We start from the raw sequence: 25,779 nt of genomic DNA on the forward strand, positions 1-25,779 counted from the left end.
TGCAGAAATGGTTGAGATGGAAAAGACAAACAGAAATATAGGGGAAAGATTAAGGAAACCACATTGTGTTGCAGATTACAAGAGTATGGGTGCGGTTGACCGCTGTGACATGCTGCTGAGTTCAGTGCAGTCAATACGAAATCCTATCAAGTGGAACAAAAAGTCCTTTTCCACGTACTGGATCTGTGTATTTTAAATGCCCATGCTCTCCACAGAGTAGTAACAGGACGAAAAATGCAACTAGGGGAATTTCGTTTGTGTCTGGTAAGAGAGCTTGTTGAAACTTACGCAAAATAACGGAGGAAAGCTGGCAGAGGAAGGCGCTCTGAAGACGAGAATCCTCTAAGATTTACTGGGAGATGGAAAACTCTAAGAAACTTACGCCAATGCGTCGATGCACAGTATACTCGAAGCAGAAAGTGCGCCGAGAAACGAGGTACAAATGTAGAGCATGCAACATACCACTATGTGTAGTGCCATGTTTTGAGGCCTACGACGCTAAACAAAACTATTAACCGTCTGTAATCACTTAGAAGAGAAGAAGCGACATTAATAACTTTCTAAAAGTAAAGGATAACAAAAAGGAAAAAAATATAAAAAATACAAAAATTGTATGCAAAACAAAATAAAAACAAAAAAATATATTTTTAACTTCTCCAGTGCCCGTCCAAAGCCCGGATCAAAAAGAAGGATGAGGAATATGTTCAGACGGTGTAAAAGGGACTCCAACACTTCTAATTTCTGACTTTGAAGCCATTTTACAGAATTGTTAATGCACTCTCAAAAAACACGAACTGCATTTTTCAGATATCATTAAATCTATGCCATACGTTTAGCATAAAATTAAAACAAGCATAGTGCTAGATTGCTGATTTAAACAAACATCACGTTTGTTTGCATGGCCATCTTCCGCAGCAGCTCTGACAATTAATTATTGTTAGCACTGATCTCTTAATCGTACTGCAATTAATGAAGAAGAATTTCACACTAGACGCGTTTCGCTTTTATTTACAAAGCATCTTCTGTGTTCACTGGTTTTCCTGCTTCATGTCAACCTCTGCTAATGAATAGAAGGAAAGCAATGGTGCGCAAAGGATGTAGACATGAAGCAGGAAAACCAGTGAATACAGAAAGTACTTTGTAAATAAAAGCGAAACGCGTCTGGTGTGAAATTCTTTTTCATTAATTGCAGTAAGCTTAAGACGGCAAAGCAAACAATAATTAATTCTACATACAGTTTATTATAGTGGTTCTTAGCAACACAAGCAGTTTCAATGCACATCATGTGTGTCCAGTATTTCATCTACAGATTCACAGTCGTGGAAAAAGTATCGAGATACATCGCGTCTCAGTGATCACACGCAGAAGGTGAGACAGCCGTGGACGCCCTGTATCGAGAAATATTCAGCACAGATCGTGCTTGGCCAAGCGGCGAGCTCAGCCGCAGGCAACGGTCCGTGGGGAAAGCCGTTAGCACAGCTACCAGGATTAAGCGGCCTCAACGGCGCGCTCCACCCTGCTAGACGGATGCACGGCTGCAGGAGCCAAAGGGTTAAGGAAGGTAGATGGTAAACTTACAACACTTGTGCAACGAGGATGTCCTATATTACACACAAACCAATTTTAGTTTCATCTATTTTGTACGTGAATAACAAAGTTTTATCCTTCACAAGATGGGCAAATTTCATTGATAAGTCACAACAAATTTATGACATAGTGAAATTAACGTGTATGTCAAAGAAGGGGACTGACTTGTCATGCTTCGGTTGTTGTCTTCAGTCCATCGACTGTGTACCTCGTTCATTTTTGTGTAACTACTGCAACCTACATCCATTTCAATTTGCTAAATGTAGTCAAATCTTGTACTCCCTCTACAATATTAACATTTCCACCTCCCCCCACCAAACTGGCAATTTCTTGACACCTCAGGATTATCAACATGTATCTTCTTTTAGTCCAATTGTACCACAAAGTAATTTTCTGTTCAACTCAGTTCAGAGCCTCCTATCTGATGCAGCCATCTAATCTTCAGCATTTTCCTGTGGCATCACATTTAAAAAACTCCTGTACTCTTTTTGTGTTAACTTTATAAAACAAGTTTCATTGTTCTAGCAAGTTGGACTTCAGACATATACCTTTAGGAAAGGATTCCTAAGACTAATGTTATGAAATTTACCTTATTCTGAAATGCTTTTCTTGCTAATGCCATGTACTCTACTTTGGCATCCAAGCCAAAGGACACCTGTCAGTTTGGGTACAATAATGTAAATCATAATCTCTGCTTGCACCCCACAAACAAGGCTAGCAGTCTTTATGACTTCCATCAGCTGCCAGTATCGACTGAAGATGGCCTCAAAACTATAGCAACAGGCATCGCCAGTGCCGACATGATCCAGAACTTACAGATGATTGCTCCCTGTATCCTCGATAGATACATGTAGGGCTGCCTGCACATTTCAGATGAGGCCCCACTTAGTTCCAGCTCTGGACACTATTTTCTAAGGGGCTCCATAACATGTCTAACATTGGAGCTCCTGATACCTAGCAATGCTCTCCCCATGTACCTGCTTGAACTCTGCTGGAGGAGTGGCCACTTGTCCACTCACAGGGTGAAGGGGCAAAACCAGATATTGAATCCCCATTCACTTGATGGTGAGTGCAGATCTTCTGTATTGGGTACACTATAAGGTGCTAGGTAGCACAGCCTGTGAGTAAACCAAGTGATATCTGACATGTCCCACGCAATGTGCCAGATTATCCACTGCCATTAAACTTGAGGTGGCAGCCAGCCTATAGTTGACCATGGGGCAAAGAAGTCTTCAGCTATTTGCAAACTGCAGCCAGCTTCAATCTGTACACAGCATGCTCACATTCATTCATCCAACTATCACTAATTTAAGAATTATACTATAAAAACACATACATAAAACTATGTAAGTTGCTGCTCTTCTGGTGGGGAGAAAACTGCTAAATAACTAGATAAGACAAGATAAAAAATGTTGTCAACAGGAATGTAGCCACCATCAAATTCCAGACTGCTATGTAATAAAGAAATGCAGACTGCAGTGTTATGGGAATATTATGAGAATGGGTGAGGAAAGACCAGCCAGGAAATATGGTGTTCCAAGACAAAAGACCATGTGGAAGGATTAGAAAACACTGAATAAATCAAGTGAAATCAGATGTGGAAGAGGGAACACCTTCAGAAACAGAAGATCAATTAAAACAAGTGGAAATGGTGAGTGCTTTTACACCACACCTGAGAAGCTGGAGCTGGGAAATGATGCTGATGACCCCCAAAAGATCTCAATGACTCTGAGAGATTGTCACCTACACACAAATTTTTCTCACAGTATCATATCTCATCTTTGTTTACTTCCTCTTCTATTTCCACTATACTATCTTTGAATCTGTTTCCTTTGTGTAGTCTCATACCTTCTTTTCACCTTTCAGCATTCCTTTCTTTGCTTAATACTGGATTGCCATTCAAGCTCTTTATACTTGCTTCTCTTTCCCCATACAATTTCTTTGATTTTTGTAGGGGCAGCACCTGTCTTTCCCATCATGCATGCTATTGCAACTTTTTGCACCTAATCATTCCTTCTTTGTCATTTTGCACACACTGTTGATTTTTTTAATTCCCTTTTGCCTTCATCATAACTCATAACAACTAGTAGTTCTTTCAATACATCCATACATCATCTGCTCAATGTCCCACCTTTCTGTATTTATTTAGTTTCAATTAGCAGTCCATAACCAATTAATTGGGCCCAGGAAATGACTTGGGGACGGGGGGTGGGGTCTCTGCAGACACCATGAGACTCTGGCATAAAATGGGGGTGATACATGATTACAAGAACCCAGCAAGAAAGTTCTCACAGCCTCTGTCACCTCAATTCTCCAAACTTCCTACCTACACGTGGTGCCCCTGTTAAGCTGAGCAACTCAGCAGAAGGTTGGGTAACCAACCCCAGTGGGAAACTGAGTCGGTGAGCAGATAGGAGTTGGAGGACAGTGGATGGCAACAGAGAAAACCCCATGGCTTCGCTCAGCTCAAAATTTTCTGGAGTTTCAAGTTCCCCGATCGGATCTCCGAGGGGAACCAGGTTGAAAGGAGCTTCATGAAGAGTAATATGGTGCAAAGAGAAGCACTCTGCATAGGAACATGGAATGTAAGATCCATGTATCAAGGAAAACAGGACATAGTGAAAAGAGAAATGGAGAAAATTAACATTGACATATTGGGAATAAGTGAAATGAGATGGACTGGCATGAGAGAATTTGCTTCAGATGGCCATATGGTGTATTATTCTGGACATGATAACAACAGAAGTAATGGAGTAGCCTTCATAGTTAGTGATAAAGTGAGAAAAGCTGTAATGGGATGCAAATATAAAAATGATAGAATGATGTCCATCAGACTTCAAGGTCAGCCCCTCAACATCACAGTAATTCAAGTTTATGCGCCAACAACCGATGCTGAAAAGGAAATTATTGACCAGTTCTATGGAGATTTACAAGAATTACTACTGTCAACACCAAAAAAGGATATTGTGTTCATAGTTGGAGATTGGAATGCAAAAGTGGGAAATCAAGCTGCAGAACTATAACAGGGAAATATGGTTTTGGTACAACAAATGAAGCAGGACAGAGACACCTAGAAATCTCCAAGAAAATTCATTGATAATTACTAATACACTGTTTTAACTACCTAAACAACACCTATATACCTGTACTTCGGCAGATGGCCAACACCGGAACCAAATTGATTAAATACTTTGTAATCAGAGGTGGAAGAGCGCAGTTCAGTCAGCTACAAGAAGACCTGGGGCTGACTGCGTATCAGATAATGTGTTCCTGATTGCAAAATTTCGGCTGAAACTTCAGAATGAAGCAAAAAGTATCCCAACTTGCAGATGCAACCTTAACTCTATACCACCCGACTACACTGTAGAGGTGCAAAACAGATTGAATGTATTAGAACTGGAGGACAAAAGCTCACAAGAGATGTGGACAGAAGTAGCTAATACTGTCAAGGAGGCCGCAGAGAAACACATTCCCAAGAAAAGGAACAGCAAGAAGGCTAAATGGCTATCAGTTGAGACACTACAAGTTGCATAAGAATAAAGGAAAGGAAAAATCAAGGTAGATCAGCTATGTTTGAATTAAACAAAGATTTTCAGAAATTAGGTAGAAAAGATTAAAATATATTCTTTAATGAACAGTGCAACGAAGTTGAAGATAGTAATGGAATGAGGAAGAAAAGAGATGTTTATAAGAAAATTAGAGAAATTAAAGGAAAATTCCAAGCAAAAATTGGAATGATAAAAGATAGAAACGGGAAAAATCTGAGTGAAGCAGAGGATGATAAGGAAAGATGGGCAGAATATGTAGAAGACCTATACAAGAAAGAACAACAAAATGACAGGGCTCCTACTGCTGATGTTAATGTTAATTTAGAACTAGAGCCAGGTATTTTGGAGAGTGAAATCCAGTGGGCCCTTGAAAATATGGCTGATAACAAAACTAGAGGACATGATGAAATACCAGCAGACTTGTTTAAAGTCACTGGAAAGATGCAGTGAAAGTGCTGCACTCAATATGTCAAAAAAAAACATGGATCACACAGCAGTGGCCAGAGGTCTGGAAAAGATCAGTATTCACCCCCATTCCAAAGAAGAGAAGTTCTAAAGAATGCTCAGATTACCGAACAATCGCACTTATCTCACATGCTAGCAAAGTCATGTTGAAAATCTTACAAAACAGACTTCGCCAATATCTAGATCGAGAGCTACCAGAAGAACAAGCTGGATTTAGGAAAGGAAGAGGAACTAGAGATCAACATTCGGTGGATGGTGGAAAAAGTAAGAGAATTCCAGAGAGATGTGAACCTCTGCTTTATTGACTATGCCAAAGCCTTTGACTGCGTCGATCACAACAAATTATGGAACACACTGAAAAACATGGGTTTGTACCTTGACCAAGAAGCCATGGTGAGAACTATGTATGGAACAACGAAATGGATAAGGATTCAGAAAGGTGTCCGGCAATTCTGCATACTGTCACCATACTTATTCAATCTGTATGCAGAACACATTATGAGGAATGCAAGGCTAGATGATGGAGAAACAGGAATTAAAATAGGTGAAATAAATGTAATCAACCTCAGGTACGTGGATGATACGATCCTGTTGGCAGATAGTGAAGAAGAATTGGGAACACTCTTGCTGAAGGTGAAAGATGAAAGTGAAAAGGCCGGGATTAGGCTGAATGTGAAGAAAAAGAAAATTATGGCAAGTACACCTACCAATTCGTGGGATATTGCAGGAGAAACCATGGAGGTAGTGACCACATTCAGTTATCTCGGTTCCCAGACCTCTGCTGATGGCAACTGCAGCCATGAAATCTGGAGACGCCTGTTGCTCAGTAGACAGGCAATGTCAAACCTTGACAAGGTTATAAGGTCCAGAGGTATAACACTAGCAACAAAGATCTGTATTGTGAGGGCTATGGTCTTTCCAGTGGTGATGTATGGATGTGAGACCTGGACCATTAGAAAGGCTGAACGGCGAAGAATTGACTCCTTCAAATTATGGAGTTGAAGGAAACTTCTTAGAGTTCCATGGACTGCAAAGAGAACCAACAGATCAATATTGGAGCAAATAAAACCAGATTTCTCCCTGGAAGGTCTAATGCTAAAAGAAAAGCTGATCTACTTTGGACACAATGTGAAGGCATGCCTCACTGGGGGAAAAAAAAAGAAAAAAAATTAATACTGGGGAAGACTGAAGGAACTAGAAGAAGAGGATGTCAGAGGATGAGATGGATCGATGGCATCACAGAAGCAATGTGTTCCAACCTGGAAGGTCTACGGGAGATAGTGCAAGACAGGAAAAAGTGGCGTGATGTGGTTCATGGGGTCATGAAGAGTCGGAACTGACTAAATGAATAGAGAGAGAGAGAGAGAGAGAGAGAGAGAGAGAGAGAGAGAGAGAGAGAGAGAGAACCAATTAACTATGGTTAGGCTCTTTACCTGTCTTGTCTGGCAGTTTAAAATCAACTTTTGAAACCTCTATCTGAACGTCTTGCAGGATTCTTTCATGTATATACCCTACTTTCAAAATTCTTGAGTTCCAACTACTTTGAAAGCTCTCAGACTTCTCCTGTTTGCCAGAAAAAGCACATGCGCTAATGGTGTCAGTCTGAGCTGAAACTTAAAATCATTTCTGATACTGATTGGCAGTTTGTGGCACAACAGGCACAGCTCTAACAAAGTATGAAGGTGCTTCAGTATGTGATCCAACTCATTTTCTTCTCAGGGCAGGATTGTTTTATTCACAGTTGAAATACTACACATTATTCCCCAATTGTATGGCTATAAACCGTGTTTTTCATGTTAATCTCCTTCCAATTCTACGGCCTTACACTACCTTCATGTGGAAGCCTGTTTGCCACCATGGTTTGCTCTACTGGTCTGCATCTCAACTATGTTCTTGCTGCATCAATAACTTCCCCATCATTTCTTTACTGCTTGTTGTGGAGTCAGTCCTTCACTGGGTCAAAGAGATGGAAGTTAGAAGATGCAAAATCCAAGCATTATGATGGATGAGGAAGAACAATCCCACTAAGTTTTGTGATCTCCTCCTGGATGCACAGACTTGCATGTGGCCTCGTATCATCGTGGAGAAGGAGAACTGCATTCACATTTTAGTGGCCACAAACGTGCTGCAATCATTTCTTCAGTTCCCTATGAGTCTCACAGTAGATGTTGTAGTTGATCATTTGACCACAAGAGAGGAGATAATAATTCCTACAAAATCCCACAATACTATAGCCTTGACTATCTGCCGAGGGTACTGTTCCCAACTACTTTTTTGAAGAAGACAATATGTGGTGCCACTCCATAAATTGCAGTTTTGTTTCAGGTTCAATGTGGTGAAGCCATGTTTCACTGCCTGTGACAATGTTTGATGAGAAATTGTCACCATTAGTGTCATAATGAGCAAAAACTCAGTACACATGTTCCTTCTTTCCTCTTTATGTGCCTCAATTAGGCTTTGAAGAACCCAGTTGGCACAAACCTTTGAATACATTAACTGGTGGGCACGTGTGTCAGCTCCAACAACACGGATGTCATGCCAAGCCCTGAGTGTCACAATTGTTATTTGTTAATGACATCAAATGTACTGAATCACATAAAGTGGTAGCTATATAATAAATAAAACCGAAACAATGGCTGCAGGTGTTCCATTTTATTACATACTCGAGTAAGAGAGTCCGCACATTGCATCACTACAGGCCTTCCAGTTGTGTGGGGCCAGCCTGCACATGAGAGATTCGATAGATACATAGTTTAACTAAAATCAGATAAAATAAAGCTGAGGGGTGACATGGCCACTCTGAAGGTGACAGCAATCCGAAGTTATACACTACTGGCCATTAAAATTGCTACACCACGAAGATGATGTGCTAAAGACACGAAATTTAATGACAGGAAGAAGATGCTGTGATATGCAAATGATTAGCTTTACAGAGCATTCACACAAGGTTGGCGCTGGTGGTAACATCTACAATGTGCTGACATGAGGAAATTTTCCAACTGATTTCTCATACAGAAACAGCAGTTGACCGGCGTTGCCTGGTGAAACATTGTTGTGATGGCTTGTGTAAGGAGGAGAAATGTGTACCATCACGTTTCCGACTTTGATAAAGGTCGCATTGTAGCCTATCGCGATTACGGTTTATCGTACTGCGACATTGCTGCTCGCGTTGGTCAAGATCCAATGACTGTTAGGAGAATATGGAATCGGTGGGTTCAGGAGAGTATATGGAACACTGTGCTGGATCCCAACAGCCTCGTATTACTAGCAGTCAAGATGACAGGCATCTTATCCGCATGGCTGTAATGGATTGTGCAGCCACGTCTCAATCCCTGAGTCAACAGATGGGGGCGATTGCAAGACAACAACCATCTGCACGAACAGTTTGATAATGTTTGCAGCAGCTTGGACTATCAGCTTGAAGACCATGACTGCATCACAGACAGGAGCGCCAGCAATGGTGTACTCAACGACAAACCTGGTTGCACTAATGGCAAAACGCCATTTTTTCAGATGATTCCAGGTTCTGTTTACAGCATCATGATGGTCACATCCGTGTTTGGCAACATCACGGTGAACGCACATTGGAATCATGTATTCGTCATAGCCATACTGGCTTATCACCCGGCATGATGGTATGGGGTGCCATTGGTTACACGTCTCGGTTACCTCTTGTTCATATTGACGGCACTTTGAACAGTGGACGTTACATAACCCAAAACCAGTCTATGTCCAGAACTAAGAATTTGCAGTGAAATAGCTACACTGAATGACAGCAATGTCAAGAACCCTGCTGTGATGGAGACAGCAGAACTAGCACCACTGCTGTGTAGACAATGCTATTTGTAAACACATGTAACATTGACCATGTGCCTCATAATGTGTGTGTGTGTGTGTGTGTGTGTGTGTGTGTGTGTGTGTGTGTGTGTGAGAGAGAGAGAGAGAGAGAGAGAGAGAGAGAATGCATAAGGGGGGGGGGGGGGGGAGGTAGGGTGTTTCATTATCTATGTTTGATGAATGATTTAAATTAGTATTGGAGACATATAAAAAAATAGAGGCACAATACCACAGAAATTTCTTTCTCTTACATTCTATAGAGCATTCACCTAGATGGGGCATTTTTAACAAAGCTGTTTTTGAAGATTATGCAGTTCATACTTTATTTCTTTCTCAAGACTATAACAACATTCTATCTCAACATGAGAAACTCCAGGTGCATCACTGTTCTCAAACTGAAACGTCTCGAGATCCAGATTAGGATCCTCAACATAACATAAAAATTGCAGGGGCCTTTGGATGATTTTCAAATAAAAATAGAACAATAAATACAGAAATAGTGTTGGTAGCTCACTATGTTTAGAAAGATTGTAGGAAATGCCAGAAAAAACAGTCTACAAACATTTAATACTCTTTATTAGTGTATCCTGCCACTGTCCAGTACAGAATGCCACAACTTGGCCAAGGAATTCTGCTGTCTCAGGTGTTGTTCATTCCCAGGATTACTGACGGAGTGTGGCATCAGTTGACAGTTGCTTCGTGACACAACCTCCTCCGCCAGTGGTGCTACTTTGTTGTCAGCAGCCGCAGCAAGGCCCCTCGTGTTGTGGCAGCATGTTCCTCACCTCCTCACAGTGTCGGGAGGCAACTGACCAGTGACTTAGCACTGATGCCCGACACCAGTGCTGGTGGTTGTTGCTGCTATCCTGGGCCAGTGTTGGTCCACTGCAGCAGCAATTCCATGATCAAACAGCTTTAGGGCAGGTTGCCCAGATGTACATGTGAACTGTGGTCCTAGATCAGCATCCAATATGGTGGTCAGATGACACAGCCCCATGGTAGTAGAGCTGTGGTACTGACAGAAGTGATTTTAGAACAACTAGCTTGGGTATATATACTTATCTGTGCTATGCATGTTCGGCCTATGTTAAGCCTTTTGGCACATCCCTTAAACACTTCAGCAGCTGCCAGTATGGAAAAGCTTCTCACACCTTACTGCTTGAGTACTGCTGTACTATTTCCAGTGAATATTAGGCAGGGCCACTCCACAACATTGCAATGGCTACATTATATTTCATAAAGCACAAGACCTGTGTTCGCCAGTGGATGGTGCTGCTGTCATCCTCTCTTTCTAGCTTCATTTATTTATGAGCAAATACGATTGGTGCACTTCATTGCCCTCTCCAACAGCAGGATCCAGTCCCTTGGATCTCCTGAAAACTATCTTCCATTCATTCACTCTAAAGCAACAAGCTCTCTGGTAGCTGGCCTAAATGCACCTATTTTGCTTTCAGCTCAGTTTCAGTCTCACCACTATTATTTTCTTATGCACTGCTTATCCTAAGCTCCGATAGTTTCTTCTTGGCCTCGTCGGGCCCATCCACAATCTGCTTAACCTGCATTTACAATTTGCTCTGTTGCCTCCTATGGTCTAGGAATCTAGTCCACTGGCATTTAAACAGCAGTTGGTTCTGTCCATCATTTCACTTCTTGTACATTAAAATAAAGACTACGCATAACACTGTAAGTGTTGCTCTGGCACACCATGACAATAGTGAACGGGGTCCCCTTTTGGTACTAGTCATGTCATTGTATCACTCTACAGGCTCCATAAGCATCCCCACAAAGATTCATCCCAAATGCTTGTTAATAAGTTCTAAGTATGGAATGAATTAACTCTGGTCTCTAAGTCTGATTTAAGATAGTAAAATTCATGTCTGGTAGCACCTTTACAGGCTCCTCTGACAATACAACTAAGGCTGAGAAATGCTCAGTTTTGTCATTCCTGAGATTGTGGCAAGTAGTCAGAGGGTAGGTCCCACAACTTCACGACATCCCATTTATCACTAATGCACTCCTGTTCCTCTCTATCCTTTCTGCTGCACTACTCAAGGAACTGGCTACTGCTATTATTTTATCGTAAATAGAGTACAACCAGCGTGCCTCAGCCCGCTGGAAGTGCAACTCATGCCTGAGTACTTCTTTCATACAATCTTTCCCTCTTTTTCTGTCCCAACAATAATTTCAATGCACACACTTTCTGGTCTTCCCTCACAATGCTGGTTGGACAAACTGTGATCTTCCCCCACAGCACATCTGCAACTCTGCTTCTTTCACTTCTGCATACCTGATTTTATTATCCGTAATTGACAACTGCTGCATCTTTACATGGACAAACTTCTTCAGCAGTCCCCATTTGACTGGATACACATCAAACAAGAGCAAAGGGATTTTTATTACCCTTTCCACCCCCTCAAAAACCCTACTGCAATCCATTTCGCTTGAACTACAACAATATATTACACTTATACAAAAGAAACCATACACTTTTTCTTATCCTCTAGGTCTTAACACATAAGAGATCCCTCGCCTCTGCTCGTTTGCATCTACCTGCTCGTCTTCCACATCTTCCTTTTCCTTCCTTCATTTTCCCAGTTACACAACTGGAATAAGCTTTGGACTCCTCTGAAAACGTTTCAGTCGTCCCGTATGTAAAATCGTCATCATAGATGACTAGATCTCAATGTTTCCTGATGACACAATTTCTACATCATCATATCCCTGATACCCCATAATGAATTTTTTCATCATCCCTTTCAGAGTAAAAGGAGGCCAACATGACCCACTGCAGCACTCTTGCTGTGCAGCTTACCGCACACTCATGTACACAAAACTACAATTTCTTACAAAACTGTTTATAACTGTCATCCATCCTCTGTACTGCTTGCCACTCCATAAGTTCATTACCTTCTTTCTGTGATCCCATCACTTTTTTACTTTATTCATCCTCATTTCCATGATTTTCCCCAGGTCTGTATCACAATATATCTCACTCAACTGTACAGCCATTGCATCAGTCTACTAGATGTATGCTTCAAACCCAGCAACCATTTCAACACTACGTGATCCATTATGACTCTATACCTCCTCCCACAGAAATAACACACAGTAAGGGATTCCATACATACATAAGATTCAACATTTCTTTTTCTGTTCTAGAGTAATTCTTTTCCACTGTATTCATATGTCTCAATGCATAGGCTACTGTATGTTCCACACACTCAACTTCTGGAGTCAACACACAACCAAGTGCACTGTTGGACACATCACATGACAGAATAAACCCCTTGAAATTAGGAAACACCAAAACTGCACTTACCATCAAATCTTCTTTCAGTTTCTCAAATGCTTGCTGACAACACAGACTCTGAACATTTCTTCTAATTGTGTTAATATCCACAAATCTTTTTACAAACCTCCCATAATAATTTGCAACTTCAAGAAATGATTGCAGTTTCTTCACCAATTCAGGCATAGGAAATTCATGCATGGCCTTCGCTGACCTCGGCTCTATCTTAACCCATCTTTACTAATTATGCGACAAAGATATGCCACCTCTTCTAACACAAAATCACATTTCAGTGTCAAATTAGTGGCCCTAAATCTCAAGAATACCTCCTGTCTGTGCTGCTCTATGTCACTCACAAATTTCATCCTGCAATATCGTACACCGACACTCTTTTAAACCTCTTAGGACCCCATCCAACAATCGCTGAAGCATGACAGGTGTGTTTTTCAATCCAAAATGCTTCCTCCTGAACTGATAATGTCCCCATAGTGAATAAAATGCTATCTTGGGCTGGTCCTCCAGCACTAATTCTAGAAACATATTTCTACTGACTCCAATGGTCTGACATCCCTAATCGGCATAACCTATACTGTGATGGGTTCCACTGTTTCTGTTTCACCACATCTCTACTGGCAATGACAAATGTGTCCTGTGTCTCACAACATCCTGCAATTCTTCTCTCCCACTAATCCTTCCATCGCACAATTCATCTCTGTATATGCCTTCAAAGCACCTAATTTCACTGCAAATGCCCATAGATGGACTTTGGGTTCCCTGCAGCATTTAACATGTTTTTCCCTGATCCACTACCCCTGAAACTACTGCTGTCATTATATTGACACCTGCCTTTACTTCGATTGTTTTGTGGCTGGCGACATTGCCTCCACATGCCCTGTCCGCCCTTATATCAGCTAAAAATACTCCATGCCTGCCTTCTAATCTGGTCAACAATCAGTTTCCTTGCATTCTACTGCTAACCTAATGGCTGCACACAAATAAACCAGAACTTCTGTCTGAACTGTCTTCACTCACTCTGAAGGTAAACCCCTTAAAAATGCACCAAGCACCCTTTGCTGAGCCTCCTGTAATATTACTCCAGCCACTACTGCATCCTACCCAACTCTTAAGTACAAGGTTTGTTCAAAAAATTCTGGAACTTGGTATGTCTCTTGCTGGATCAAGCGAAGCATTGTCTGCAAATTTTCTATTATCTCATCTATCATTGCAAATCTTCATTATTCCAATGGGGTTTTCAGTTTTGGAGATAAAAAGAAATCCACAGGGGCAAGCTAGGTCTGGAGAGTACAGAGGTTGAGGCAGCACAGTGATTTCATTTTCTGTGAAATAGTCATGCCCCAACAGGGATGAATGTGAGGGTGTGTTATTGTGATGAAAGAGCTATGAATTGTCTTGTCACATTTCAGGCTGTTTTCTTCTGGCATTTTCTTGTAGGTGTCGTAATACATCCCAATAGTACCACTGATTAACAGTTTGCCCTGTGGCACGAATTCATGATGAACTAAGCCTCCAAAGTGAAAGAAAACTATCAGCATGGGTTTGACATTTGATCTGACCTGGTGAGCTGTTTTGGATCTTGGAGAATCTTTCACAATCCACTGTGAACATTGAATCTTGGCTTCAACACCTTAGGCCCATGTCTCATCACCGGTTATGATTCTCTTAAGGTACACCTTTCTCTCATTTGTGCACTGCAAAAGCTCTTTACAGACTGTGAAGCAATGGTCTTTCTCCTTGTGACCTGTGGGACGAACTTGGCAGCAACACAATGGAGTCTGAGATGCTGTATCAGGATTTCATGACATGATCCAACTGAAATGTTAATATTACCTTCTTCTGCAATCTCTTGGACAGTCAGTCTTTGATTGGTACCCACAATTTTGTTCATATCCTTGACATGAGCATCATTGGTAGATGTTGAAAACTGTCCTGAATGAGGGCCATTTTTAATTTCTGTCCAACCATTTTTAAACTGTGTGCACCATTCGTAACACCGAGTATGGCTTAAGCACTCATCATCGTAGGCTTCTTGCATCATTTGGTGCCTTTTTGTGAAGCTTTTTTTGAGTTTTTAATAAAATTTAATGCAGGCACATTGCTCCTCTAAGTCTGCCATGTTAAAATTCGCAAACTGTGCGACATGACATTCTACTCAATCAAACATGGAACAATAACTAACAGACATACAACAATGAAACTTCTGGCAGTTACACATTACGCACAGGCATGAGCAGGGATGCCAATTGTATTTTGCTCCAACACATCATTGGCACAAAATTACGATTAAAAGCTCCACATCAGTCCAACCTTTCTGCCAAATTCTTAAGAACACAAACAAATGTTTGCTCATGCTTGGTCGATTTAGCAGAAGAAGGCGCAACTAGAGATGCAACTGACAGATCTACACCCCACTGTGGTGATTGAGCTTCCAATAGACCATGCATCTCTCTATTAACTACTGTTAATTGTGGTAACTTTTCCAACAACATATGCACTGGCTTTGTCAGTGACACTCCTTGCGTCTCTGTTGCTGCCATATCATTGCTTGTATCTTTACTCATTCTGTAAAACCAATCAATTATAAACACAACAGAACAAAGGATAACAACTTAAATCTTACACTTAATCATTAGCCATTTTCATCCCTGTCTTTATCTAGCCATGTGCCCATAATGTTTGCATATGAAGTGTAACACTGCTACTGACTGTACATAGTGCTGAATAATACAGCAGGAAATTGCACTGCTTACATCTGACAGGTACTAACAAATCCTGTTTACCATTACCTCTAAAGCCTGGTACATCCACAGATACCTCACTTTTAACCCAACTAACTCAACACATAGTGTGGTAGTCAAGCTCTTTCCATGACAAATACACTCTCCACAATACACAATCAAATCTCTTGACTCACAACATAGGCTGTAGGTTTGGACATCATGCTGAAAAGACATCGCACTGCTCTGACACCACATATACAGATGATGGCAGCCGGATATGGTGGAATGGACACCAGGTAATGCAAGAGAAATTGTCTACAAATACTTAATTCTATTTATCACTGCATCTTGCTGCACCCCAGTCAAGGTCGGCAGAGACTTGGATGAGGAATTCTGCTACCTTTGGTCTTACTGGTGCCCAGGATTGCTGATGGAGTATGGCATCACGACACAATCTCCTCTGCCAGTGGTAATACTTCATGCTCAGTAGCCCCTGCAAGGTCCCTTGTGAGGCAGCAGTGTGTTCCTTGCCTCGTCTGCCAACAGTGTCTGAAGGTGGCTGATGTGATGTAGTGGGCAATGGCAAACTGCCCACCAACTGGTGGTTGCAGCTGCTACTCTGCAAATGCACTGGCTCCAGGACTGAACAGCTTCAGGGAGGGCTCATCCAGCATTTATGCAAATTGTGGTCCTTAATCAGCATCCTTTACAGTGGCCTTGTGATACAGCACCATTGTGGTACAACTATGGTACTGTCAGAAGTTATTTTAGTACAAATGGTTTGTGTATACATACTTTTCTGTGCTGCAAATGTTTGGCCTGTACTACATCTTTTGGTTCATACTTTAAGCACTTTGTCAGCCGCCAGTGTATAAAGGCTTGTGACACCTTGCTACTTGAGTGATGCAGCAATAACTATTTAACACAGTGCCAGACAGGTCCCTCACAACACTGCAGTGACTACATTTTATTTTATGTAGAACAACACCCATGCTTGTCTGTGACTGACACTGTTGCAATCCACTTTTACAACCGAACATGGTTTGTGCACTACAATACATTAGAATTTTCCACTGCAAAACACAAAACTGTGTAAGGATTGTGAATTCTATCATAATGGATTAAAGCATTTCCTCACATCTGCACCTGCCTCAACAAACAATACTCACGCATTCCATCAGCTGTATGTCGCACACAAATTTATTAAAATACCTGTCAAACAAACCTCTTTTTTAAGTTTTGATGTTTTTCCAACTTTTGTGGATGATGTTTCCTTCCATGATGAACGTGACTGCTCATCTACATTTGTTATCTCTTTCAGTTCCACAGTCATTTCCTGTCCCTCTGGTCCCTGAATCTCTGTTTCTCTTTTATTGTTAGACTCCTCTGAAAAAAAAAAAAAAAGCAAATTAAGTTACTAAATAACACACACACACACACACACACACACACACACACACACACACACACACACACACACACACACACACACACAGTAGTCTCCAGGTGCTGAGGCACAACTGCAACTGCATCAGAGATGATGAGTAGCAATCTAGGCTGGCGTGGGTGGTGAAGGTAAAGAAGAGGCATGGGGCATGGATAGCAGGAAAGAGGTGATGAATATGCTAATGCTGTCTGTGATGGGACTGTCCAAGGGCACGGTGGGGAACAGGACAGAGTTGCTAGGCTAACAATGTCAGTGTTGGAGGGCTGTGCTGGCTGTGGGGAGGGATGTAAAGTGTGTAGTACTGGGGTGAGCGCATGGAAAGGGATAGACAAGTGGGGGACAGGCACTAACATATGTTGAGGCCAGGGAGGTTACAGGAATTAAGGATATGTTGCAGGGAGATTTCCCATCTGTGCAATTCAGAAAAGCTGTTGCTGTTGGGAAGGATCCAGATCATACAGGCTGCGAAGCAGTCGTTGAACTGAAGCAGATCGTGTAAACAAAGCTTGTTAGTTGTGCCTGTATAGAATGTGGCACAGTGGGTGCAGCTGAATTGGTAGATCACATGGCTGTTTTCACAGAAGGCTCCACCTTTGATGAGGTAGGAGTGGCTGCCCAACCCCACGACATCTGGACGTGGTTTCCCCTTGGTTTCGCCATGTATTAAAGACACTCACCACAGCACTCCTTGAACACCTGACAAGTCATGCAGTTTCCACAATGCTCATGCTGAGCCTCCAGGCCACCACAATCTTCCCCCAGTCAAACCCAGATAGACTGTGCGTCTTCGCCATTCTGCACACGGACAGCACACTCACTGATATTACATGCACTTTGTGTCTGACTAGTAGTCATTCCTCAGCAGCTGATGCTGCTATTGCCTGGATAGGTTTATACTGATAGAACATCAGTAGTCATAATGTTCTGGCTGATCAGTGTACATAACAGAGTGTATATAGCTAAAATATGCTGCCCTCGTGACCTTTCATAACTAATATGAGGAAGTATTCTTAAAGCAAAAGCATCTCTTGACACTGAAGTATGTGAGGTTTTCAGTCTGAGTGAAGACACTATCTATTCTCTGTATATTCTGCTTGTTACTGAAGGTCACTGTACACTCGACTGGCTCTTTACAACTACAGCGAAACTAGATAATGTGGGTCTTGCAAGAATCTACAACAGGTTGCCAGTTGACAGCAGAACAGGAAATTCCAAAGTACAATAAATCTTCATTAGTCACCACTCCTACAATTTATAAGAATATTTGGACTCCGTGATATAAATTTTGGTGAACACTAATGTTCATATTAAACAAGCTTTGAATTTTTCAGGTATACTGGTCTCTGATAACAGTATAGTAACATAAATGTCTAGTATGAAGTAATAGATAAATCGGCATCCAAATTAGGGAACAGTGGATTTTTCACTGGAGCCATTTTTCTCCTCAAACAAATATATGAAGTAATCTAAAAATATTACAAATAACTGGGGGTCTACATGGATGTGGATATCTGCACACATTTCCACATTAACAGTTTGTTGCATATAAAAGCTTGTGGGAATGGATACTGATGGGCCCATCTGCGGATATCCTTAAATTATGGCATTCATATGTAAAATGTTACAAAAACTGTGTATGAAATTTCTTTTCAGCAACAGTCATTTAACATCAAATAGGAACAAAAATGTTTTATGATACTTTTGCATGCAGAAATTAATCAATTTAAATTTGATATGACTGAAACTGAAGCACGTCCACCCATAAATTCGCAACAAAGCTTCATAGCCGCCAAGTGCGGACTTCAGTAGATGAAAATTGTTCTGAATGCACTGAAGGACTTTATGAAACATTAATATCCATTAATGACCATCAAAGACTTACAGAAATGTGAGTACACTAACACTAGTCACAATCTGTTGTTAGTACGCTTTAGAGAACTAGCCCACAGTGGATTCTTCTCATTGTTGATAAATAACATGACTTGTTTCAGACCCTGAAGACTCTGCTTCATGACAGGACTTACATAACAATTAAACAAATGATTATTCCATCATCTGCAACATTGATTATTTACAACAATGAGCCTTAAAAATCATTCAGTTGGCACAGAATAGATTTAATATGAATGTTTTGAGTCCTGATTATTATTTCACAGGGTCAAGTGACTGCAATGAAGCCACCATGAAGCTTGCAAATAGGTACAGAGAAAGAAATAGAGATGGAGATAAGAGCACCAGGACAACTGAAAGTGGATACTGCAGTCTGTGTAAGTTTACTATGAAATGGAAGAATAATCAGTTGCCTTACAGCCTACTGGGTGAACAGGACAGCTACAATATGAAAATAAATATGGCTCAAATAGAAGAAAAGGCATCCAGTTCTTCAACTGTACTTTTAGCAACATCTAATAATTAAATAAAATTGTTAGAATGTATAAAGCTTCAGAAAGTTACTTCCTCCTTCACCAACTTATCTACCTAAGCTTCCTGCTAATGTAAACAGCAAAACATGATGCAAGTACAATGGAAGAAAAACAAAAAACAAAAACAAAAATGGGATCAGGTAGCTATCACAGAGACGGAAAGACTAATTTAAAATAGAAAAAATGCTGAATACAAAAAACTATCTGGAACATCTTTTACTAAAGAATTTGGTAACAAACAACTGGAAGCAACAGCAGTACAAAGAAAATGGAATCAAAAAAACAAATTATGATGGCTAGTTGACACAAAGGAGGACATTGAAGTTGCTGTTGACCAGTGGCAACTACAAAAATGGCATACAGACAGAAGATTAATACTCATAAGTTTACATCCATCCAACTAATAGAAGAAAGTCAAACTAAAAGTGCATGGAAACTAGACTGATAGACTGGCTTAACAATTTTTGGGAAAAAAAAGGATGGTAAAACTAACACTAACAGGTGGTTCTACATGACTGTTAAGGAGTCAAACAATATGATAGCAAACCAGGCCTCAGCCTACAGTAAATTACTGACCCACATGTCCCACCCGCCAGTTTCCACCCTCTCATCCCATCACCTCCTTCCTTTTCACATTCCCTCACCCTCTTTGTGTGCCACCCTCTGTGAATATATTTCCTTGTCCTTTCCCCTTCCCTGCTCATTTCCTTTTCTGCTCCACATCCCCCCCCCCTCCCCACCACCTGACTCTGCACCTGGCAATCTCTAGTCCCTGCATGCCCCGCCAGACAGCACTCTCTCTCCTCCCACCCATACCCTGCTATCCCACTGACTACAGATTGCTTTTCACACAAGAACTATAATGTGTCTTTTTGTCATGCCTGTCTGCAACTCATGATGTCATCTTTACTTTGAGCGGCAATATATCCTTTTCCTGATATTGTTAATAATAAAGAACGTAAGACAGAAGATTATATTCAGTGAAATGAATCAAATTCAGGTAGATAATAATGAAAATAAAGATTTTCTGGATGTTACACCATATGAGTTGTATAAAGTCATTTGAGGAAGTCACCAGTAGATGGTGTTTCACTAGAGGTGATTGAAGTTGAAGGAAAAACACTACAGTAGGAACCTACAAAGTTATTTAGTTATTTACAGAATGCCTGTACAGCAAGGTAAAGGACCCCCCCCCCCCCCCCCCCAACACACACACACACACATACACTTGAAGAATCTACTATATTTCCCAAGAATGGAGACAGACACTATATAAGAAACTGACCAATCAGTTTTATCTCCAAAATGTAAGCCATATTCACAAATTCAATGAAGAAGGCTTCAGAATTTGATCTAGCACAATGGATTATATGATAGGTAACAACACATGATACTTTGAATTGGATTGTGACTGTATCTCATCACATGAAAAATTTCATTCTTGCTATGGCCAGGTTACCACTTCATCTTGCCAATTACTATGTACTGGCCAGCATGAATGAGTCTATCAGTCTGAAGTGGAGCACTTGATGTTTTTGAACTTCTTTCCTGGGAGTGTCAATATTTGTGTATGCAATACTATAATTATTCATCTATTCCACAACATTCACATTAATTCAGAATGACAACATATTCCACACTATACCAACTGCAATAATAATGATGTATGCTCAGCAGTCTTATTCAGTGTTTAGTTTAGTTTCAAGTAACGCTTATCCAATGTATAACTGCTTATAAATATTCAATCATAATAATCCCCTCATGAACCATGGACCTTGCCGCTGGTGGGGAGGCTTGCGTGCCTCAGCGATACAGATGACCGTACCGTAGGTGCAACCACAACGGAGGGGTATCTGTTGAGAGGCCAGACAAATGTGTGGTTCCTGAAGAGGGGCAGAAGCCTTATTAGTAGTTGCAGGGGCAACAGTCTGGATGATTGACTGATCTGGCCTTGTAACAATACCAAAACGGCCTTGTCGTGCTGCTACTGCGAACGGCTGAAAGCAAGGGGAAACTACAGCCGTAATTTTTCCCGAGGGCATGCAGCTTTACTGTATGGTTAGCAGTAAAGGAAACAAAAGAAAAATTTGGAGTAAATATTAAAATCCATGGAGAAAACTTTGAGGTTTGTCGATGACATTGTAATTCTGTCAGAGACAGTAAAGGACTTGGAAGAGCAGTTGAACGTAATGGACAGTGTCTTGAAAGGAGGATATAAGATGAACATCAAAAAAAGCAAAACGAGGATAATGGAATGTAGTCGAATTAAGTCGGGTGATGCTAAGGGAATTAGATTAGGAAATGAGACACTTAACGTAGAAAAAAAAGAGTTTTGCTATTTGGGGAGCAAAATAACTGATGATGGTCGAAGTAGAGAAGATATAAAATGTAGACTGGCAATGGCAAGGAAAGCGTTTATGAAGAAGAGAAATGTGTCAACATCGAGTATAGATTTAAGTGTCAGGAAGTCGTTTCTGAAACTATTTTTATTGAGTGTAGCCACGTACGGAAGTGAAACATGGACAATAAATAGTTTGGACAGGAAGAGAATAGAAGCTTTCGAAATGTGGTGCTACAGAAGAATGCTGAAGATTAGATGGGTAGATCACATAACTAATGAGGAGGTATTGAACAGAATTGGGGAGAAGAGGAGTTTGTGGCACAACTTGACGAGAAGAAGGGACCGGTCGGTAGGACATGTTCAGAGGCATCAAGGGATCACAAATTTAGCATTGGAGGGTAGTGTGGAGGGTAAAAATCATAGAGGGAGACCAAGAGATGAATACACCAAGCAGATTCAGAAGGATGTAGGTTGCAGTAGGTGCTAGGAGACGAAGAAACTTGGACAGGATAGGGTAGCAAGGAGAGCTGCATCAAACCAGTCTCAGGACTGGAGACCACAACGACAACAATAATGGTAAAAATAGCTACACTGATGGCATCATTTAATGGTATCTCACAATGAAAAGGTGTCTAATTTATTGTTCCATGCACTAATCAGCATAAAAACATACAAAAACACTTCATGACCCCTTATTTTTAAGTGTATTAGACAGTTTTATGTGGAAAATACTGGACTGGCAACATGCAGAATGTATCCCTAAATTCAAGTCATTTGGAACATCTAAAAGGCAGTATACAGAAAGTCCTAGTAACAGGACAGCAAAAATCCCATTGTCACATTCAATGATCACCATGGACATCAAAGCAGGTGAGTGGCGCGATGCAATGACACTGACACCTCTGCTATGTCAAATGGGCACACAAAGAAGGCAACATGAAGACACTACATAGCATTAAAACCCCTACAATCTGTAAAGTCAAGCTTAATATTATTATAAGTATTTATTGCCTTGTATATCTTAACTGACTGTAAAACAAGTCAAGATTTAATTCTTGAAATGTTATGGTAGTAGAAATGCACAGTTGTTTAGCAATATACCACTCTTTAAAAAATCATACTCCATGTGTGAAACAGCTTCAAATGTATGATTACTTCACAAATGAGTTAATGTGTTAAATATTTGACATTAATTGTGTAAAACCTTTGTTGATGAAGATAGAAAACCCTAATTGTGGTAATTTTATTACTTTCAGATTATGTAGCCAAATACTAATAACAAAAAGTCAAAACCAAAACTGGGTGAATACTGTCTGGGCAGTTTGTACTCCATTTTAAGAAAATCTAGTTTTTCACACATGTCAATGTTTGAGACGTCATAACTCCAGAACTGTGTATCATACAATTATACTTTTGCAGGTACATTCAGTGGTATAAGTGGATATACTGTCTGCAAAACGTGTTGCAAATACTCCACAATTGATAAACTCATTTCTCTTTTTATTATTTTCTGTGTGTATGTGGGGAAGGGGGGGGGGGGTGGCAGGGGAGGAGGATGACAGTGAGAAAAAGTTTCTGGTGTAAAGTTTGTTGGATGTGAACTGGCTAAGTGCTCTCATTCACAAATACTTGATGAATGTAACCTCAGTAATTTGCATGCTGTTACATTGCCTCGCGACAATATACACAGTTTCTAACTTCAATACTTGCCTTCTAATGTTAAAATTTTAATGTAATATTATGCCTCTTAATGAGTAGCTTATGTCAGCATTCGGACAATAATTATAGGAAATACTGAAACTAAAACTTTTTGTTTCTCCTAGAAGCCATTAGAGAGGCAGCCTGCAATGGGTGCTTGTGCCATTTTAGCCATATATTAAGAAAGGTTAAGAATCAAGACATCAGTGTAATGTTCCATGTCCAGCACTAACTTTTCAAAGTAGGGGAACGTTTGGTTCAGTTCATGAAGGTTTCTTCTACTATCTTTCTATTTATCTTTCCATACTTCTACTTTTAGTCTCATTGTGTTCTTGGATAAAAGTTTTTTTTTCTATATCTATAAGTTATTTTCAAATAAACAGACTTTCTGTTTTTGTTAATTCTTTCATCAAAATTTTGTATTCACAATTCAGTATGTGTGTTAAGACAACAAGCCAAACGTTAAGTAATAAATGAAATGAATTCACCTTGTATGCAATATAATAATGAAGAAAACAAAACAAAAATCTATCTGTATCAGCTTAACTACTGCAATACATATTAAAAGAATGACACAGTAGCAAAAATAACAGACAGACAGGATGGTTGGACAGTACTTACCCTTCAGCAGGTGAAATTCCAGTAGTGTCAATATGAGCAAAAATGTTAAAAACATTAGTTATAACTTTTGGAACTGTTAGAGGTATAGGTTAGGAAGGAGTGGCAGCTCACTCAGTGAGACCCACAGTTTGTGTGTTCCTGACTGAATGTGAGGGACATTAATGTACATAATCTATGTGCCATTTACATAATATTATACATGGTCCAGTCACATGAATGTGACCACGACCAATGTTTGATGGCAACAAGCAATAACCACTCACTGACAGCAGGTGGTAGCACTAGCAGCTGAGGCCACATAAAGTGTGCCTGGGGGACTCAGACAACAGTGCAGTTGTTGTCATAATGCAGAAACAGAGCATGTTATCTATCATCCAAAAGAGCATGAACATTGGCTTTAGGACCAAGGCTGGAAGCATTTCCAAAATGGTTAAGTTTGTGAACTGTTCAAGTACCACTGCGGTTAAAGTATACCTTGCATTGCAAACTGGCATATCCAAAACTGGTGCTGAGACAACTGTGGTGCACCATGGGCCAAAGATAACATGGGTGAATGACTGCTGCACTGATGTGTACCGGTGAATTGACATGCAACTGCTGAGCAACTGACCACCAGATGAACCACATGACTACCAGCATCCTCTCCTCAATGTCCATGTATGGATCTCCACAATAGGAGCCTGATCCATGCACACACCCTGAATGCTGCTCATTCACTACAAAGTCTTGAATCTAGATGCCAATGCCGCTACTGTATATCCTCTGGATGGGTACAGGTGGCCTTTCCAGATTAATCACATTTTATACTCCATTTTACACTATGGCTGTTGGTGTATGTACGGTCCTCCAACAAACGTCGGAGAACACAAGGGGTAGCATTATGCTGTGGGGAATGTTTTTACAGCATTCCCTGGATGATCACCGCCATCCTGGAAGGCCCATTGCATTAACAAAAGTATACATCTATCCTTGGAGACCACATCCATGCCAACATGCTGTTTGTTTTCTCCTTGGCATCAGGGCATCTACCAGCATGTGAATACAGTGTGTCACACAGCTGCCAGTGGACGTTCATGGTTCAAAGAGAGCCAGGATTAGTTTCACTTACTCCCCTGCCATCAAACTCCCTGAATTTAAACCCAATTCAGAATTCTTTGGGACCATCTCAATCGGGCTGTTCATGCCACAGATCCTAAACAAAGAAATCTAGTACAGCTGGCTAACGCACTGGAGTCGTCTGACTCCATATCCATGTAAGTAGCTTCCAGAACCTCACCGACTTTTATTGCACATCCGTGCTGCAGAAAGTAGTTATTCAGGCACATTAATGTGACTGGACAATGTACTTCGGTACTAGTTGAAATAAGCAGTATGTATACAATTTCCCTTTTTGTTGTACAGCTAATACAGTTAATATCCACTTTTATTAGTCTCACTACAGCCACTTGTGAGAAGAATATTGATTTTACTTACCAAGTAAATGTAATTCAGTTTTTGTATTTTCAATTTGGGCTTCCATTTCTTTTTTTCCATTTTTCGTTTTGTCTGTTGTCAACAGTGGTGTATCCTCTTTATAATATAACTTTCTCTCCATTACTTTTGGCATCTAGAATAAAAGTGTGTGAAAAATATTTTATTACCTATAAAGAAACACACATTCAAATTCTCTTGTGAAAACATCCCATAAATCAGAATGCTATAGTTCAGCACCAAACAGTTGTAAAAAATTAGAACAAAGTATTCTGCAACTGAGAATTTCATGTAGGTAGGTCAAATTGAGGGCAG

At 40.6% G+C, this 25,779-nt stretch overlaps 1 protein-coding gene across 2 annotated transcripts in view; it reads right to left on the reverse strand.

The window, feature by feature from the left end:
- LOC126297897 (uncharacterized) overlaps positions 1 to 25,779 on the reverse strand; it is a 302,392-nt gene that overhangs the window by 74,128 nt on the left and 202,485 nt on the right. Inside the window, exons 2-3 of one of the 2 annotated variants that reach the window (XM_049989206.1) lie at positions 25,468 to 25,600; positions 16,690 to 16,850 (exon numbers count right to left, since the gene is read on the reverse strand). The exons of the other annotated variant lie outside the window; for it this stretch is intronic. Of the exons in view, the coding sequence (XP_049845163.1) occupies positions 16,690 to 16,850; positions 25,468 to 25,600 (294 nt within the window). The remainder of the gene's footprint in view (positions 1 to 16,689; positions 16,851 to 25,467; positions 25,601 to 25,779) is intronic. 2 annotated transcript variants of the gene reach the window in all.

This window comes from Schistocerca gregaria, chromosome X (genome assembly GCF_023897955.1).
Source record: "Schistocerca gregaria isolate iqSchGreg1 chromosome X, iqSchGreg1.2, whole genome shotgun sequence".
In the NCBI taxonomy this organism is placed as follows: domain Eukaryota; kingdom Metazoa; phylum Arthropoda; class Insecta; order Orthoptera; family Acrididae; genus Schistocerca; species Schistocerca gregaria.